The sequence below is a fragment of the Dendrobates tinctorius genome, unplaced genomic scaffold, assembly GCF_039654945.1.
Source record: "Dendrobates tinctorius isolate UK_male_01 unplaced genomic scaffold, ASM3965494v1 ptg000116l, whole genome shotgun sequence".
Taxonomy (NCBI): Eukaryota; Metazoa; Chordata; class Amphibia; order Anura; family Dendrobatidae; genus Dendrobates; species Dendrobates tinctorius.
In genome coordinates this window covers 9188281-9207955 of record NW_027361784.1, presented here as the reverse complement: position 1 = coordinate 9207955, position 19675 = coordinate 9188281, and the positions used below count along the sequence as shown (strand labels likewise).

The 19675-nt window shown below is 42.4% G+C and overlaps 1 protein-coding gene across 1 annotated transcript in view; it reads left to right on the top strand.

Moving 5' to 3' along the window:
* The window catches only part of EIF3E (eukaryotic translation initiation factor 3 subunit E), a 52864-nt gene that overhangs the window by 10561 nt on the left and 22628 nt on the right, over nucleotides 1-19675 (top strand). Inside the window, exons 4-7 of the mRNA XM_073590183.1 lie at nucleotides 3081-3123; nucleotides 3236-3340; nucleotides 19047-19172; nucleotides 19384-19508. Of these exons, the coding sequence (XP_073446284.1) occupies nucleotides 3081-3123; nucleotides 3236-3340; nucleotides 19047-19172; nucleotides 19384-19508 (399 nt within the window). The remainder of the gene's footprint in view (nucleotides 1-3080; nucleotides 3124-3235; nucleotides 3341-19046; nucleotides 19173-19383; nucleotides 19509-19675) is intronic.

The window sequence follows — 19675 nt, the reverse complement described above, 5'->3', positions numbered from 1 at the left end:
AGTTTTTACCGTGGCGGAATCGCTTCGCGGTAAAAAATGCAGCATGCTCATTAATTTTGTGGAATCGCGGCGATCCCGCACCCATAGGAATGCATTGTTCTGCCTATTTTCCGCTTGTGGCTGTGCACACCATGCGAAAAAGTAAGCAGACCATTTGCGGAAGGTACCCACAGTCCGGAGGAGAGGAGACTGTCCTCCGGGCTTTGGGTACCATATCCCTGGAAAAAATAGAATTTAAAATAAAAAATATTGTTATTCTCACCTTCCGACGTCCCGCGCAGCCTTCCCGCCTCTCTCCACGCTCCCGGTCCCAGTAAACCTTTGCGAGCGATGACGTCCGTTCTCGTGTGATCGCGAAGTCTCACGGTCATTCGCGTGACGCCATCGCGAATGACCGCGAGACGTTGCAGTCCCGTGAGAACGGACGTCATTGCGGTAATTGTTGCAAAGGATTACTGGGATCGGGAGTGTGGAGCGAGGCGGGACGTCGGAAGGTGAGAATAACAATATTTTTTTTTTTTTTTTATGATTTTTTTACATTCTATCTTTTACTATTGACGCCGCATAGGCGGCCTCAGTAGTAAAAAGTTGGTCACACTCGTCAAACACTGTTTGACGAGTGTGTCCAACCTGTCAATCAGTTCTCCAAGCGATGCTACAGTTCGCTAGGAAAACGCTAGCAATTCTGCAATCTAATTACGCTTGAAAAATGCTAGTTTTTCCGCGGGAAAATCGCGGGAATTTAAAATGCGATTTCCCCCCCCCCCCCCAATTCCAGAGTTCTCGCGGTAATTTCCGCAAGAGTTCCGCTACGTGTGAACCCAGCCTTAGACTGTCAGCAAAACCCATCGCTATCGGCAGGTTGAGCCAATGGTGAGTACAGGGGCCTTAACAGCTTGTTTGGTGAAGTTGGGCAGGGGTCGAGTTTGTCAAAGTATTTCTTCTTCTTTTTCCTCCTTCTTTTTCCTTCATCTATCCAATGTTATTTCAGGGATGAGGATATGCCATAGCTTTTATGATTGGTAGGAAGCCGCCTTCTGGAAGGAAACCGCCCTGCTTTTGGCACCGCATCCTCTTCCATTTCCTTCCCTGGCCACTCTGCTCTGCGGGGATCTCCACTGGCACCGTTCGGCTGCCTCCATAGCTAGGCACGGCTCTCTGTAAAGGGTATACTATGTTAACAGCCTTTGTTTGTGGGATCCTAAAGGACGAACCCCACTGATCATGAAGTGACCGCATGTCACTAGGCAAGTGTAATGTTTTACTTCGCAGGAAAGAACATACGTGACTCTTCATCACCATTTGTCCGGAATGAGCTGTACCTGTCGGTGCGCTCCAGCTGCTTTTTAAGATTTTTAGCGTTTTGTTGCCCACCGTGTAGATGAGCGGTTACCGGTGACTTGAATTTAGCAGAGCCTCAGGTGCTGCACAGACGTCTCTGCTATTACCAGTGCTTTTTCCATTTCTCTGCCTACGTGGACTGGAAGGCTATCTGTGGTCACATTTAGGTGTCACCTAGCATTTGTCTTAATTGTGGCGATTTTTATGTCTTCTACGTTAGCGGCATTATAACAACTGCGAGACGCGACGTTTTATAAAATGCTCTTCATCCCTTTCTGCTCTGAGGCATCTATGTCTTGGGAACCACAAGAGCTGCTGGACGTCACCTTGTAAAGTTCGCTAATGAGATTGCAGGCTTTTAGTGCGCACTAAAGTTAATTAGTGATGGCGGGAAATCCCAGGTGAACAGACCGAAAGGCATTCACAAGCTAGCTCTGGTCTTCGGGATCTTAGGTGGCGACCATGTGACCAAATGAGCGCCGTCCGGCTGTCCTGGGGGCATTTATGTCCAATAAAGTCGTGTTATTAGGACTTGGCTGATGACGGTTAGCATAGGGTTAATGCCATAGATATAAGAATGATAGAAGGATCTGTGAGACTCCTTATTTCTGCAGCTGGCAGCTTGGACATGTGTTTCTTGCAGTGATCAGCAGCAGCAAACACGGTAGTTTGTGGGCTGTCCGTCCAAACACTGGGCTCACATCAGACATTAATGGAGTTGCCCAGTGAAAACAAGTTATCACTTACTGTATCTACAAGCTAGGTGATAATTTATTGATTGGTGGCAGTCTGAGCTCTGAGACCCTCACCAATCGGCAGCATGGGGAACTTTTACCCTTGTTCCAAAATATTGTAGTTTGGATGACCTATCACTTCTCCATTCATTCTTGATGGGGTTGAGCGCATCACTCAGCAGCCCCGTAGGTAAACGATTAATCGTCACTTGAGCATCTGCACTGCCGCTCCATTCTTCCCTCTTACTGCCAATTTTCCCATGTATAGATGACTTGTTTTCACTGAACAACCCCTCTAAAAAGGAACTTTAACAAGTTTTAGCATGATAAACTGACCACCTCATGGAATAATGGATGATGAGCTGGATAAAATGTATTTTTTTTTTTTTTTTTAGTATTATTTCTCCTCTCCTTAGCGGAAATATTAGCTTGTAATGATTAGATGTGAATTGATTAGCCCAATTGGCTTCTCTTGGGCGTGTACTTTTTTCCTCTACACGACAATAACCCATCACAACCAGGAGGGGACAAAAGAACACACCCTCAGCAGGTTAGAAGAACAGGCTTTATCCTGTGAGACATGTAATGGCAGAAAGCCCTGATCTCTGCAGCTACTGTGTAGAGTAGAGCAGACCTAAGTGCCATTACAAACACCTCCAGCTTTCATGTCATGGTAGTAAGTGTGGGAGAAAGGTAGTACAGCAGAGCTTATGCCTCTGTGAGAGGAGAGCTGCAGCTGTAGAGGTGTTTGTAATGACACACTGCCATGAGATGAAAACTAGGGGTGTTTAATACAGGGCTGTCTGTCATTTCCTGTCTCACAGGAGAGTGCCTGTTCTTCTGACTGTAAATTAGGGCCATGTCTCCCCTTTTCTAAGGGTCAGTGCAGGTCTCGAATTTCAGACCCCACTGATTCTAAAGTGGTGGTCCTTCCCAGTTACAGATGGGAATATCCCATAGTTGGTTCTGAACCTGACTGAATTGTCATGTATATTTTCCTTTCAGGGATGGACGGATGCTTTTTGATCACCTTGCTGATAAACATGGGGTAAGGAATATACCTTTTCTATATTTTGGGGCCGCATATTGTAAACCTAGTAGTACGGCCATGTTGATACGTGTATCTTGTGTTCAGTATGTGACTAGTGTCTTATTTGCAGTTCAGACAGGAGTACCTGGACACCCTGTACAGATACGCCAAGTTCCAGTACGAGTGCGGGAACTACTCCGGGGCTGCGGAGTACTTGTACTTCTTCCGGGTGCTGGTAAGTCTGCATGTATTTAATTCACGGTTCAATGTATGTGCAGTATATGAATGTAGGAATATCTATATTATACGCTTTTCTGACATGCCTTATGTTCACAGAATATTCCCTAAGGCCGTCATCTCCTGGCTTTTTCCCTCTTGGGGAGTGGGTCAATGAGCATCTGTAGTTTCAGAGTCCAACAGCATGGCTGAGCCACTGGTCAATACTGCGACCTGTAAAAACTTCTTTGTTCTTAAGAGTGGAGATGATATTTTTATTTAGACTTTAATTGCAAAGTTGCTTGGTTTTTACAAGCACTTTGTAATCTTACCCAATTAATAAAATGAAACAACCCCTTTAAATATTTGGTGGGTGACCAATGGCTGGACCTTCTGTGACCACTAGATCTTTGTCCTCAGCCATGTTGCTGATGATCGTTACATGATAATATATAGAAGATGTGGACACGGCTGAGCGCGCAGTTGGCAGCACCCATAGCACCTTAGGATATAATGTAGGGGGCACCCATGGCTCCTTAGGATGTAATGTAGGTGTCACCCGCGACTGCTTAGGCTGTAGTGTAGGTGTCACCCATGGCTTCTTAGGCTGTAACGTAGGGGTCACCCACAGCTCCTTAGGATGTAGTGTAGGGGGCAACCACGGCACCTGAGGATGTAATGTAGGTGTCACCCACGACTGCTTAGGCTGTAACGTAGGGGTCACCCACGGCTCCTTAGGATGTAGTGTAGGTGTCACCCACGACTGCTTAAGCTGTAGCGTAGGTGTCACCCACGGCTTCTTAGACTGTAACGTAGGGGTCACCCACGGCTCCTTAGGATGTAGCGTAGGTGTCACCCACGGCTTCTTAGACTGTAACGTAGGGGTCACCCACGGCTCCTTAGGATGTAGCGTAGGTGTCACCCACGGCTTCTTAGACTGTAACGTAGGGGTCACCCACGGCTCCTTAGGATGTAGCGTAGGGGGCACCCACGGCTCTTTAGGCTGTAGCGTAGGGGGCATCCATGCTCAGCTGCATATTCCTCTCCACTCTGCCCTGATATCTACGGGGTACCGAGGACCCATGATCTCGTCACCAATCGTTCCCCTGCGGATGTGCAGTCACAGTGAGATGTTTCTGTGGTTATTGGCTGCTGCTCATTTACTGTATTTTGCCGTATTGGACGAGTCTTGTGGTTTTTATTTAGTTTTTTTTTTTTTGTTGATTGATACAAATTAATCTAGTAATTATTTATTCTGTTAATTGTATATACAACCCGCTATTGCATTTTCTGGTGGTTGATCGGCAATGGTTTGCACCTTGATCCATCCATGCAGGTGCATGTCGGATGTACACACTTTGGGCTACGGCCATGTGGCTATAATATAATACAGATGGGAGCTTTCTTTAGTGCCTGATGTTGAAGCCTTTGGTTTATTTAGGAGTTCATACGGCCTTGATTATAAGTGGGCCAGGCAAATACAGGCCGGTCCGCAAACTGTGTACATGACTCATGTGCATATACTATTCTGGTATGTAAAATGGAGCAGACCGGTGCAGGCGCCAGGGAATTAGCACACAGGTTAATATTGGGCAATGTGCCGTCCATTGCGCACGTGTAACGCGCACTGACCATGAGTATTGCAGTCAGAACGAGCCCTTAGAGAGGGCCTGGTGTCTTTACTACATAAGGTGTTGTAGGGGTAAATGCATCTATCCATTGAGTTCAACTATGGAAAGAGAGGGAGCACCTCAATGAAGTTTGTATGGAGCTTTACTTTCTCCTGTTCAAAGCAAAGCTTAAATGAAACCTGGTCTTAGCCAATGTGGTCCTAAAGACACACTGGGACCTACGTGCCCATAACGAGTGCTGATCCGCTGTTAACCCGATCTCTTCACATACGAAGTGCACGGGAACCAAACAGCCGTCCATGATCGTTCCATCCCCGACACGTGTGTTATCGGCAGCGCTATCACGTGAAAAGGATGACTTGATAACCCACAGACAAGTCTTCCAGCAATCCAGCAATGCTGTATCTTATGGGTTTTTTTGTGTTCGTTATTAGTCAATTATTTTGCTGTAATTTAAAAAAAAACCAAAAAAAAACAAACCACAAATTGCAGCCGAACCGTCCTGTATGCACAGCGGCCGACCCTGGGCTGCCGGGTCGGTGGGGGCGGCTCGGTGCAGACCAGGTGGGGACGACGGCAGCGATTGTAATCTAAATCTCCAGCAGAAAATTCAAATGCTGAAAAGCAGACTGGCAAATTGTAGGTAATCGTCAGTAATGTCCCGCGGCGGCCCGGCCTCCTCTTATCGGCCACTTCCATCTGCCTCTGCTGGAATATTACTACGGATTTAGGAGAGTAAGAGTCATTTACTGGGGAAATGTAAACAGCTCAAATGAGGTTAATAAAAGCCGAGCCGTGGTTTCATTACAAGCCCCTGAAAAGAGCTGCTTATTCATATCATTTGTTAATGCTGGGAGTGAATTTTGAGAATGAAGATTTAATGTCTTGTTCGAGGCTCCGCACAGTCAATTTATTGTTGCTGGCCAGTGACTGAATGTGCCATTCCCCCAGCAAATGGAAACTTTAGGTAACCCCTGTAAAAATCCAGATATTGAAACTATTCTAGCATATCCTCTCCTGAAAGGCTAGTATGCAGAGCCAACTGTAATGACATGGAGCCGGGCCAAAGAGCTCACATGAGCCTGCGACTTAAGGAAAACCAGCGCACCACAATATGCATAAAAGCCCCCCGCAACCTGCCAGACCGGGGGGGGGGGTAATCGGATTACCTGGTATAATCTGACACTTGGCAATAAATATGGCCTGACAGTCACTTTAATCAGTTTTTTTTTGCCCCCAATACCATGGATTGCTGGATCTACCGGTATACAATCTGACCCTCCTGGTTGTTGATTCCCACCATTGAAAAATGTTGACCTATCGGTAGGTTGGTGGTAACTTTGTGATCAGTGCCTTTCTCCTGCCAATCTCTAAAGCAGGGCTCTGGTACAACCCTTCGAAGTCAGATGTTCAAGAGAAGACTAAGCGCTCTAGTGCCGAGTGCGCCATCAAAAAAGAATGGAGTGGCGGCGCACCTCTGTGTCTGATCTCTGTTCTCTAGATTGGTGGGGTCCCAGCGGCCGAACCCACACTTACCAAAAAGTGCTCAAATATTCTGTGGATAGGTGACGTCATTCAGTGTTTAGAATACCCCCCCCCCCTTTATTTCGGAAATTAGTTTGGGAAATTTAGACATTTTATGGTAGATCCACGGGATTGAATATCTAATAGATGCGGGTCCCACAACTTGTTCGTCACGTTTCAGAGCTCCCATAAAAGCAGAATGAGAGCCCAATATGCGCACCCTTCTCGCCATTCTTTTGATAGTTGCCTAATCCCGCGTCCATTATTTAGACCCTTATTCGACATTTAAAGTTGTTTTTGTCACTTTTCATTTGGCACAAAAAAGTCACATGTGGCTAATGAATCTGTGCAAGATAAAAAAAATTTTTTTTTTCTGTTTGACCTTTTTTGCAACTTTTTAGAGCACTAAAATTTAGCAAAATTTGCACAAAATAAAAACATTCCTGGGGAAGCTGGACTACATTTGCGCAAAAAGGTTGCAATTGATTGATCAGACGAAAACACCCGAGAACTCCCAAGTTCTGCCCACAATGATAAATGTAAATCGAATAAAAGACAAAAACAGGCGGCAAACTCATGTAGAATAGAGAGGAAATTTAAAGAATAAAGCACAAATCAAAAACTAGACCAAAAAAGGTGCAAACGCACTGATTGTACTCTATTTTAGTTGTGCTATCGCCTTTGAAGTTGTCACAGGACACTTTTGGAATCGACTTTTTTTTTTTTTTTCCCCAAATCTAAAATGAATCAGTTCAACAAATACCGTATTTTTCAGACTATAAGACGCACCGGACCATAAGACACACCCCGGTCCGTCTTACTGTCCGAATTTAAGGTATCTTACCTGAGTGCTGGCGGTGGTACAGCGGGGTCACAGGAGGAATGGTCCCTTCCTCAGGAAGCCAGCGGCGGCACAAGTGGGACAGTGCTGCAGTCCCGGGGTGCGATGCTGAGGGTCCGGTGTTGACGGTGAGGCAGGGCCCCTTCCTCAAGATACTGGCGGCAGGAATGTGTCCACGCCTCTTTCCGGTGTCCACAACGAGCGCATCACTAGTTTCCCTGCGGCCATCTTCCTGAAGCTGTGGGCCGCCGGAGGCTTCAGGAAAATGGAGGCCGCGTGTGCGCAGATTGAGATCTTGGTGGCCATTTTCCTGAAGCCAATTGCCGTCGAGATTTCAATCTGCGCACGCGCAGCCTCCAGCTGCCATTTTCCTGAAGCCTACGGCGGCCCACAGCTTCAGGATGATGGCTGCAGAGAAACCGGTGATACCTTCGCCGTGGACACATTTCCTGCTGCCGGCATCCTGAGGAAGGGACCCTGCTCAGGTGCGTGAACTGCCCACCTCCGCAGCATCGCCAGATCTCTGCCTGCCCCAATTCTGCTGCCCCAACCCTCCGGCAAGCCTGTATAAGACGCACCCCCCATTTTCCTCCCATATTTTTGGGGAATAAAGTGCGTCTTGCTGTGCGAAAAATACGGTAGTTATGATAGAATATTTTTAATCGTTTACATGGCTGCAGACTAAAAAGGCGGCCTGTGTAATCTGATCCTGCAGGTCCCTTCCATGTTGATAAAATGGCCTATTAATGCAGGATCAGACTACACAAGGTTTGTAGTCTGTTACCGTGGATGCATATTGATATATTTTAGTAGCTGCATTCAATAACATAAGTAAATATGAAATAACTACATTATTAAACATCTGTCTGGTGAAACTAACATGGCGCTATAAAGGGATATTCAAGCTTTGTGAAACTTTTTACAAGTCCCTTATCGATCAATAGCTCACACAGTGCCTGGGTCCTCCAGCAATTGGCTGTAATCAGTGGGCATACCTTGCAATAAGTGTTCATTTTCCCTGCAGTGCCACCACAGGAGTGTTTGCTACAATGCCCATCGCAATGTTTGGGTTGTCTGTGTATTATGAGACCGGTCCTCCAGAACGAAAGTCCCGAGCATTTGTCACGGGGTCCGCATTCTTTTTGCCTCGTTCTGCGGGTGCTATGGACGCCGTGTGACACCTGCTGCGAGCTCTGTATTATCCCTCCCGGGCAGGGAGACTATCGATGCCAGGCGGTGAGTGCAGTCTCTCTTACCGTACATGAATGAACACAATGGTGCAGACATTTAAGTCTGTCCTTTGGCTGAGCTGGGACCGGCACGGGCTGGGAGCTGTCAGCCGCATGTAGAGACGGCTTTTGTGCTGTGCAGAATACGGATCTTCTGCAGCAGGAAAGCAAATCCATCAGTCTGGGATGGAGAGGAGTAATGACATCTGAGGCCTGAAGCCACTGCACCGGTTTAATCTATTTTTAATGATCCCTGTATGGGAGTTTGTCACTGTGATGTCCGGGTCTGTATACACTGCTGCCAGACGTGTCACACAACTGTCCGCGGAGCTCCTAACTCATCTGTTGCCCCATTGTGAAGAATTGCGCGATTTTAACATTATTTGCCAAGCTGTTAGTTTATATATCAACAGATGGGGTGTATTACATATGCAACATGCGTGACGTGTGGGCAAATTTACAGCAAAGGGTGCAGCACCAGACATTGCATGGATCTGCTCGACTGAACTTAAGTCGCGGTCCCAATATTGGGATAATAATGACCCATCAGTTGATTTTAAGCCTCGGCGCAGGATGGATGTAACCAGCAAGTAATGGAGCTGAACATCGCAGCTCCGTACTTGGTGTAGTGACCGTGGCTGGGAACAGGCGCTTTCTTTTTTTTTCAGTACATTTGACTTAACCCAGCATTTAATGCAACTGCAATGTGGCATCTGTAGGAGTGTATGATGGGACATCGCAGCACCCAGGTGACTTGGTGGAGGAGCGGGATTTACCTGCTGTATCTTCTGCTAGCCAGGCAAGTTTCACATTGCCAACATTTATGATGTGAGTACGGACCACTGTGTCCTCACCGACCGCGGGTCTCCAAACCTAAACTCAACAGCCACATCTATGTCTGTCTCTACTTATGAAGCATGTCCAGCTTACTGTTCCAACTTCTAAAATAAAAAGTTTAGACGTTCCGGGTGAGCCTGTTGGCAATACAACTCCAAGCCTGGATCTGCAAAGCTTCTATGCAAGAGAGTCTTCGGGCATCCGGCCGTTGCCCAAAATACCAGTCCATGCTTCAGATGGTAGACATGACTTGCATCATTTAGGGTACCGCATTAAATATACAGGACTCAAACATTTTTTTGGTAATCGCTGGAACTACAGGGATCAGACATGAAGAATTGCTATTCAATGTACTACAGCCCCATCATTATTTGCTCTGTGCTCAATATTGCAACTCCCGACACATAAGCAAAATAAGGGGTCAAAGATGAAGACTTGGGATGGGCCATCAATTATAACAGTGTCCTTGGTGAGATCTTATTTCTAATGGCATCGCTTTCCATAGAGACCTTATAGCTGTGTCTTGTCTGACCGGTTATTGCTACAGATTCTCATTTTCGTGACAGCAGACTTCTAGATGAGTGTCTGGCTCCATGTCCCTCACAACCAGGCTCTAGTGCTACATAGAGGACATTTCACAGGATTTTTAAGTTTATACAGAGTACTTCCTCCAGTTGCCGCTGCTCCACTGATTCTAGACTCGCTTTTTCTCTATGACCCTTTGTTCCAAAGTTATGCCCCTTGGTAATAGTGATGCAAATTCTTTCTTCACCCCACTGGCCATGTATCACACAACTTCTGTGGGTGTGGCTTTGTTTTGATTGGCCAGTGTCATGTGGAAATGCACACACCCACAGAGAAGTTCTTTTGGACACGCCCAGTTTTTAGAAGGGTAAAGGTTGCACCTTTGTTACCGGGGGGGGGGGGCATAACTTTAAAATCGAGGGGCACAGAAAAAAAATTAAAAACTTCTGGAACAATGAAGGGGAGGTGAAACGAAATGCTTATTTGCGGGTTAATATAAGGTCCCTACAATTCAAACTGCACTTTTTTTTTTTTTTCAATATTTTACAGCCATCTTAACTACCTTTTTAGATAAAATAGGGCAGAAGGACCCTGAGATCCTGGATTAGCTCAGATGATATTTAGACATGATCTGTCGTTGGCAGGAATCTGATGGACGGCAGATAATATTCGCGGTGCTTGGAAAGTCTACACACTCGCGTTCCCTTGGGAATCGGAGGCTAGCCCAGCTTCAGTGTCTGCTCTGACTTTCTCTGCGCTGGGACCCATTTGCCGGGTGAAGATTCATTTAAAGTGATGGCTGGAGAAACAGAAGCCATGAAAGGCCCATTGTGCGGTCGCGCTGAGATTAGAATTTGACACTCTCAATGACCTAGTGTAGTTCAGAGTTGTATAAATTACAGCTCTATGACCCCGCCGTTACCCTCCGCTTTCTGAAGACTTGAACTCCACTAGATAAAATAACTAGACCTCTTCTCAAGATCCAGCGAAGCGGGTGGTGGGAGGGGAGCGCCCGCTGATTTGGGGGTTGGGGGGGGGATACAGGTCTCTGTTTCATAACACAGTTAGCAATGAAACGTCTCGGAATTTTTTATTTTTTTTTTTCCTTTCTTATTGTAACTTTGCGGAAATCCCTCAAATTTTTTTTTTTTTTTTTAGCATGTTCTTCTAGCGATGGGTGAGTCACGATTGGATGATTCCAGACGGCTGTGATAAGATTGCTTTTTAATGGCCGCAATGCAGGGACTCCCTACATCAGTCTCCGTAAATCATAGCGGGGTTTAATGATATCTCAGTTCACTAAGCAAGTTTAAGCTTTCATATATTTGCTTATTATATACATTGTGTCATCTGGTTGGCAGGCAAAATAACAGATGTAATGGCTATTGCAAGTGTGAATTAAGGCTAAGTTCTCACGTTGTGTTTTTGCAGCATTTTTTAATGCAAGCTTTAAGCTGCATTTTACAGTACCAAAACACACACTGAAGGGCAAAAAATGTTTTTCTTCCCCAAAAGAAGCGAACCACGACAATATTAAAATCTTGTAATTTTATTTAACAAAAGAAAATTTATAAAAATGGCTACATATCCATGTTTCATCAATAACATACCCCAAAGGGAAATACACAACAGACCATGAAAATTGGGTTTCCAATCTAAGAGTGCGTTCAACATATTTCACATATATATTCAAAAAAGTATCATCAGTAATACACTATGAACAGCAATATACTCAAACACCCAAATGAACCTTAGCTATTAAATCCGTATCTCTGGAAGACCAATCAAAACAAGTTTCCCCGATATATAAGGGCAGATGCTCAAGTCAATTACATATGTATCAAAGTCACCTACAATAGGAACACTATAAACATGATAAAGAAAATTCAACCAAAAGTAAGAGTCATAATTACCTTGTCCAGACTAAGATAGTGTCCGTTGTCTGCTGCTGAACCCCTGCACCCTGACGCGCGTTTCGCCCTCCTGCTTCTTCTGGCACATTTTTCAGGACACAACATGTCCAGTTCTCTTGCTGAGATGCTAGTCTCCACAACAGAAATGTAATCAATAGAATGTATTGAATGCAGCAAATCCGTATGGTTCAGTGAATACATGCGGCGTTCAATAGAAGGCAGCGAAAATACGCAGCATCCAAAGCTCTGCTACTTCTGAATTGAGGAATATATATATTCGAGTTTTCGATTGTCTTTTCCCAATGCAGGTTTTAATCGGCCAGTCTGAAGGGGCCACCAGTCTGTATATAGATGATCAATGATCCTTATGAGTGCAAACCTGCCCATGTAAAGTGCTGAGAAACGGAGCATAGAAGTGCACTGGGGGCGTGGTTATACACTTGTGGTAGATTGACACGCCCCCATTGCACTCCTTGGCTCATCTGCCTGTGCCCCATTTCTCAGCACTGGCACTTTGAAGAAAACGCAATGCCGCTACTTCTGAGTAGTAAATGTATGCACTATTTTATGCAGTTAAACAAAATGTAATGTGTGAGCCCAGACCGATGATCTCAGAACTCCTGAAAAAGGAGAAAAAAAAAAAAAAATATTATAAAATGATACTCGCGCTATGAATCAATGGAGAATTAAAAAAAAAAAAAAATATATATATATATATATATATATATATATATATATATATATATATATATATATATATATATATATATATATACACACACAGGTATATATATACAGGTATTTTTACCTGTAGGATCAAGGCAATAAACTCATAAGCATTAGATGTTAGAGGGTACTGAGTATTGATGGATCAAACTACAAAAAGACAAAACAAAGCATAAGTTTTAAATCTGAAAATGCAAGGTCATAACAAAAAAAAAAAAAAAAAATGTGAAGTGTCCGGGTTAGACTCTAGTGACTAAGAGCATGGTCGGTATTGCGTTCTAATAGTTAATTAAAAACACCTACCATATAACTACCCATGTAAAGTGCTGAGAAACGGAGCATAGAAGTGCACTGGGGGCGTGGTTATACACTTGTGGTAGATTGACACGCCCCCATTGCACTCCTTGGCTCATCTGCCTGTGCCCCATTTCTCAGCACTGGCACTTTGAAGAAAACGCAATGCCGCTACTTCTGAGTAGTAAATGTATGCACTATTTTATGCAGTTAAACAAAATGTAATGTGTGAGCCCAGACCGATGATCTCAGAACTCCTGAAAAAGGAGAAAAAAAAAAAAAAATATTATAAAATGATACTCGCGCTATGAATCAATGGAGAATTAAAAAAAAAAAAAATATATATATATATATATATATATATATATATATATATATATATATACACACAGGTATATATATACAGGTATTTTTACCTGTAGGATCAAGGCAATAAACTCATAAGCATTAGATGTTAGAGGGTACTGAGTATTGATGGATCAAACTACAAAAAGACAAAACAAAGCATAAGTTTTAAATCTGAAAATGCAAGGTCATAACAAAAAAAAAAAATGTGAAGTGTCCGGGTTAGACTCTAGTGACTAAGAGCATGGTCGGTATTGCGTTCTAATAGTTAATTAAAAACACCTACCATATAACTACTATACAAACATAAATAAAAACAGAAACAAACACACTGGGGGAACCATAAAGTGCTATATATGTACCTTGCACATACCCCCACTGTGACTATTACCTCTGAATAGGAGAGAAGAAACGTAAAGGAACACACCAGCAATATATAATATAAATCGAAAATATAAAAAAATCTATAATAAGATAGCAATGTGTTCCTTTAAAATTGGATGGCAGACCATCCGGTATCAATGAAAAAAAGAACCTACCATGTGATGTACACGAACCACAAATAAATAATTGTGTAAATGTGAATAAAGAAAATCCAAGGAATATGTAAAGAGAATAATGTTTATTATTATAAATTCTACCACAATATACAACAACAATGTAAAAGACAAGTAAAATAATTGTAAAATGTGGCACAAAAAACACCTCAATATATTGGTAATAACATACTTTAATATTTTTACCACTGCAAAAGAAAATGTTTTTTATATAGTAAGGAACAGAATTATGTAGTAGTCCCCAATGTAACAGCAGAAAAAATACGTATATATATATATATATATATATATATATATATATATATATATCTCAGGATACGTGTATAAAAATAAATAAAAATAAAAAGAGTGAAAAAACAAAGAATTTTTGTGAAAAAATGCACAATGAAAAAATGTCAAGTTTGAAACACTATGTGACAATTGTGGTGATATATATGCTTTAAATATGTGTAAAGGACAATAATATAAAAAATGTGAGAAATATATAATGTAATAAACTGCTGAAATAGTTGGGTAAACAAAATTTGTTCACAAATATGCAATACCAGTATGTAAACTATATAGCGCTCAATAACAAGACATGAAGCCTAGAATGAATGGACATATAGCGCTATATGTTAGAATCAACCACAAGGTATGTAGCTTAATGTAATAGATTGGATTACCACAAAGCGCTATAAAAATAAACATGAACTAGTGCAAAAATACCATCCATAGCATATATACAAAAGGCTGAGTATCAAATCCTCAAATATTAACATAAAACCCATGTGGTGGATTAGACTGCCATATAGCGCTATATAGTAGACATGGGCCAGCACAGAGACAAAAAAATACAATCTACAATCTAATAAGCGATTGTGTGAAAGAAATATATATATGTGTCTCTAGCGCACCATATATGCAATAAGTGAATTGTCCGGCACTTCTATAACACAAAAGGCAATAAACCCAATATAATATAATAAACCACCATGTAGCGCTAAATATAAAACATGAACCAGTACAAAGAGAATGCTATGTTAAGCCGTGCAATGAGTAAAGCGCTTAATAATAGAGTACATAACCTAATATGGTAACACATGTGGTAGATTAAATTGTCATGTAGCGCTATGTAATGAACATGGGCCAGTATAGAACTAGGTCTAAGTCAACACCAGACTAGATGTATGGTATGGTGGACTAAACAAAATGTCCAGCGCTCAGTGATGAAAAGGGCATAAAGCTAGGTAAAGCATAATATATTACCCGGTGGATGAAGAGCAGTGGTAGAGGCGGATTGCCACAGTAACGCGCCCCGACGCGCGTTTCGGAAGAACTCCTTCGTCAACTAGTTTCGGAATAGCACGGATTCCTTCCTCATTACGTGATTGCGCGCCTCTCGTGATCTGGATTATCATCGCAGATCCTGCCAGATTCACACCACGCTGACCACGGGTGTCTACAATCTATAATGCGGCTGGTATGCTGACCGCCGTTGGACTGCGTCTACTTTGGTGAGCAATCCTTTATGCTCTTTTCCCTGCTCTCACGCCAATCACGCGGGATATATCACCATCGGAGAATTAGCGGACGTTTGCCAGCACCTGGAGCCTGTTACCGGCCGGAACAGAGCTCGGTGTTTTGTTTTATTTTTTATTTTTTTTTCTACTGATTGAGAGACTTCCTAAACGATTAGCAAGTATATGCCGCTGGCTTCTACCGCTCAAAAGCAAAAGTCCGCTCACAGCGGTTAATCTACTGTTTAAAAGCAGGGCTGTGGAGTCGGAGTTAGTTTTGGTTGGAGTCGGTAGAAATGTACCGACTCCGACACCAGCTTTAAAAAAAAAATGTATTAATATTTCATAATTGAACTTTCATATGAATTTTATAAATGTTACTCAAATATATATATGTTCTATCAAACTATGAACAACAGTGATAAGCAGTTCTGCTGGAGATAGAGACATTTCTTACTTCTTGTGTGTCACTGTTCTCCACTGCCCTTATCTAATCTTATACTTGGTTAACCTCATGCTGCCCCAACCCCCCTACTTACAATGTATGAAACTGAAAGTGAAAATGTGTTGCAAATTCTTAGTAGTAAAGCTCCTCCTCTAGACTAGATCATACTAGGTGTGCGTCTTCCAAGCATCTCACAGCTGCCTGCTACTCAGAAGAGGAAGACTGTAAGAAGTATTATCCTTTCAACAAACTTTGCATCAGTTAACTGTGAGTACATGAGGAATAATAACAGTATTACTGACCACTATATCAGTTGTACGACCTGGCAATAATTTTGTACAATTGTTTTTAGGAAAAACAATTGTCATTTGGATTGTGAATGCAGAATTAAAAACCTGAGAATGTCAAAGAAGCATCACATTAAATCAGCTGTATTTGAACATTTCACCATCACTCAAGATAGAAAACATTATGTCTGTCAGTGTATGACAAATGATCCAGACGAAAACAAATGCTGTGAAGCCAAGATGAGTGCATATTCAGGCAAAGATAAAAATGCTCCTACCAGAGCTTCTAATCTAAAGAGACATTTACAGCGCTTTCATCCAGAAGTACTGAAAGCAGTGGATGAGAGAGACTGCATCCAAACCAATGAACCAGTGCCCAGCTCTTCCAGCCAAACAAAGGAGCAGAGAACTTTGCAGCCATCAGTTGCAAGATATTTTGTCAGTGACAAAGTTACTGTGACAATGACAGTAGATACATTTAAAAAACAGATCATAGAGCTTGTTGTAAAGGATAGTGTGCCTATTTCATTATTTTCACGACCAGCTTTTGTGTGTCTGAATGGGGAAATGGCCCTTGGTGTTTCTCTGGAGAGAGAGAGTATTAGAAAATTAGTAATCGAAGAAGCTTTTAAACAAAAGGAAGAACTTAAAAAAACTCTCAAGGGACGCTTTCTGTTTCTTAAAATGGATGCCTGCACACGTCACAGAGTGAACTATTTTGCCATCAATGTCCGATTTGTTTGTGACAAAAATGAAATAGTTACCAAGACATTGGCAGTAAAAGACACCAAAGTTCATCACACCAGTGAGTTTCTCCAGGTCTTGGTGGAAAAGGTTCTGCAAGACTATGAACTTAAAAAAGAGCAAGTTCTTTCTGTCGTAACTGACAATGCTTCAAATATGATAAGTACTATTAAGCTAATGAATGAGAGTAATGATGGTGACCAGCAGCTAGAAGAACATTCCGGGTCCACAGACACAGAAATGTTTGAAATAGAGGAACACAGTATTGTAACTGAGGAGCAAACTGAAGTTGCTTCAGATGAACAGCAACATGATAGTTTAGATGATCTTGTTGAAACTGTGTCAATATGTTCTTTCATTCATCACATGCGCTGTGTTGTGCATACGCTACAGCTGGCTATAAGAGACAGTCTGCAAGAAGGACATGCTGCTGCACTGATTGGCAAGGTGAGAAAATTGGCTACTGTTGCCAGAACCCCTAAAGTTGACTCAATTTTGAAGAGTCGTGCTGGAAAAGGGGCAATTATTGATCAAGCCACACGATGGGGCAGTACTTAATGATTCAGCGCTTGGTTGAACTGAAAATCTTTCTTGTAGACATGGCTAACCCTCAACTGACGCTAAATGAAAGTCAGTGGAATCAGATGACTGAGCTGGAAAAATTGCTAGAGCACCCATTTACAGTGACTAAAAAATTACAAGCAGAGGACTTAACTCCAGGTATTTTCTTAAAGGAGTGGAAGAACCTGATGTTTCGCCTGTCCCAAAGAGGAGGGTTAATTGCTAGTGGCATTGCTACATCAATGAAATGGAGAGAGGAGCTACTATTACAAACTAACATTCTTTTGGCAGCTGTTTATGTAGACCCAATGCATCGGATTCTTCTAGATGATCAACAGCTAAGTAAAGGAAAAGAAGCTCTGTTTGAAATAGCAGTAAGGATGAAAGGGTTGCAGAACAGTCAGGAGGAACAAGAAGAATTTGGTCGTCCTGCCACATCTTCACCCTCATCATCAACTGATGAAGAATTTAATTTTTGGATCACAAGGACCGTGCAAAGCGTTCCCGCATAGAAGAAGAGTCATCCCCATGAAGGAACACAGCCAGTACATTTCAGCAGAATTTCTCATGTGCACTAAAAGAAATTGAGAAATTTGACCGTTCATCAAAAATAACAGTGCAACAAGCGATTCCTCTGTATCCTGACATTGTCAGAGATGTTGCCCGAGTGGTTACTGCTTTGCCACCAACACAAGTTAGTGTAGAGAGGTTGTTCTCTGCTCTCAAAATAATTAGATCAGATTTGAGGGCATCCATGAAGGAGGATCTGACAGAGGCAATACTTTTTCTGAGGGCAAATTTATAGATTTCTTATTAACTGCATAAAAGTGTTTATTGCATATTTACTTACAGTTTAGAAAAGTTTATAAAAGTTATTTGCTATATTCTAATTGTATTCTAATAAATGTAGTTTTTGCTCTAAGTGGTCTGATTACTTATATGATGGTGAGAAACTGAATAAGCACGATGTTTAATATTTTACAACAGTAAATTTGTTGTTATGAATTGGCCATTTATGAAGGAGTCGGAGCCTGATAAAATCCAGGAGTCGGAGTCGCAACTGTGGTTTACCGACTCCACAGCCCTGTTTAAGTCTGTTCACATTAGTGAACCATCTGGCGTTTCCCACTGCACTCCTATTCAGAGGTAATAGTCACAGTGGGGGTATGTGCAAGGTACATATATAGCACTTTATGGTTCCCCCAGTGTGTTTGTTTCTGTTTTTATTTATGTTTGTATAGTTATATGGTAGGTGTTTTTAATTAACTATTAGCACGCAATACCGACCATGCTCTTAGTCACTAGAGTCTAACCCGGACACTTCATTTTTTTTTTTTTTTTATGACTTTGCATTTTCAGATTTAAAACTTATGCTTTGTTTTGTCTTTTTGTAGTTTGATCCATCAATACTCAGTACCCTCTAACATCTAATGCTTATGAGTTTATTGCCTTGATCCTACAGGTATATGTATGTGTGTGTGTATGTATATATATATATAATTTATTTTTTTTTCATTCTCCATTGATTCATAGCGCGAGTATCATTTTGTTTAAAATGTTTATTTTCACCCCATGTGGTGTGGGGGTTCCTTACTCGCTGCTGAATCAACCCTGCTCACTAGCGCCATTGGTATATTGTGTGTATGTATGTATATAAAATATTCAGACATTGAACGCTCTAGAAGCTGCATCCGCCACAGGTCTGTAGGGTATGGATGGTGATGTCTCGGGATCACACTTATGTTTTTGCTTTTCCTCTGCTTGCAGGTGCCCTCCACGGACAGGAATGCCCTCAGCTCCCTCTGGGGAAAGCTGGCTTCAGAAATCTTGATGCAAAACTGGGATGCCGCTATGGAAGACCTGACCAGGCTGAAGGAAACCATCGATAACAATGTACGTGGCTTCATCTCTCCTGGGGGTGTCGTATGCTACAAGTCGCTCGCCTCCAGAACTACCAAAATATGTTTAATGTCGAGATCTTAGCGTGTCGTGCGGGTGTCGTGGCCAGCGCAGGGATGACCATGATGACCTGTCTACTTATGGAGGAATGCAAAAGTAATTAATATTTTGCTCTTTTTTTTTTTTTTTTTTTTTGCTTTTCCAGTCCGTCAGTTCTCCTCTCCAGTCTCTCCAGCACAGGACCTGGCTCATCCATTGGTCGCTTTTCGTCTTCTTCAACCACCCTAAGGGACGAGACAATATAATTGACCTGTTCCTCTACCAGCCCCAGTAAGTGCCCCATACCCAAATCCCCAATGTTATGTCTGCTTGTCATTTTGTGTATAAAAAGAAAAAAAACCTTTAAAAAAATATATACCGTATATAAGCCGACAACCCCCCCCCCCCCCCCCACCTAATTTTGCCACAAAAAACTGGGAAAACTTATTGACATGAGT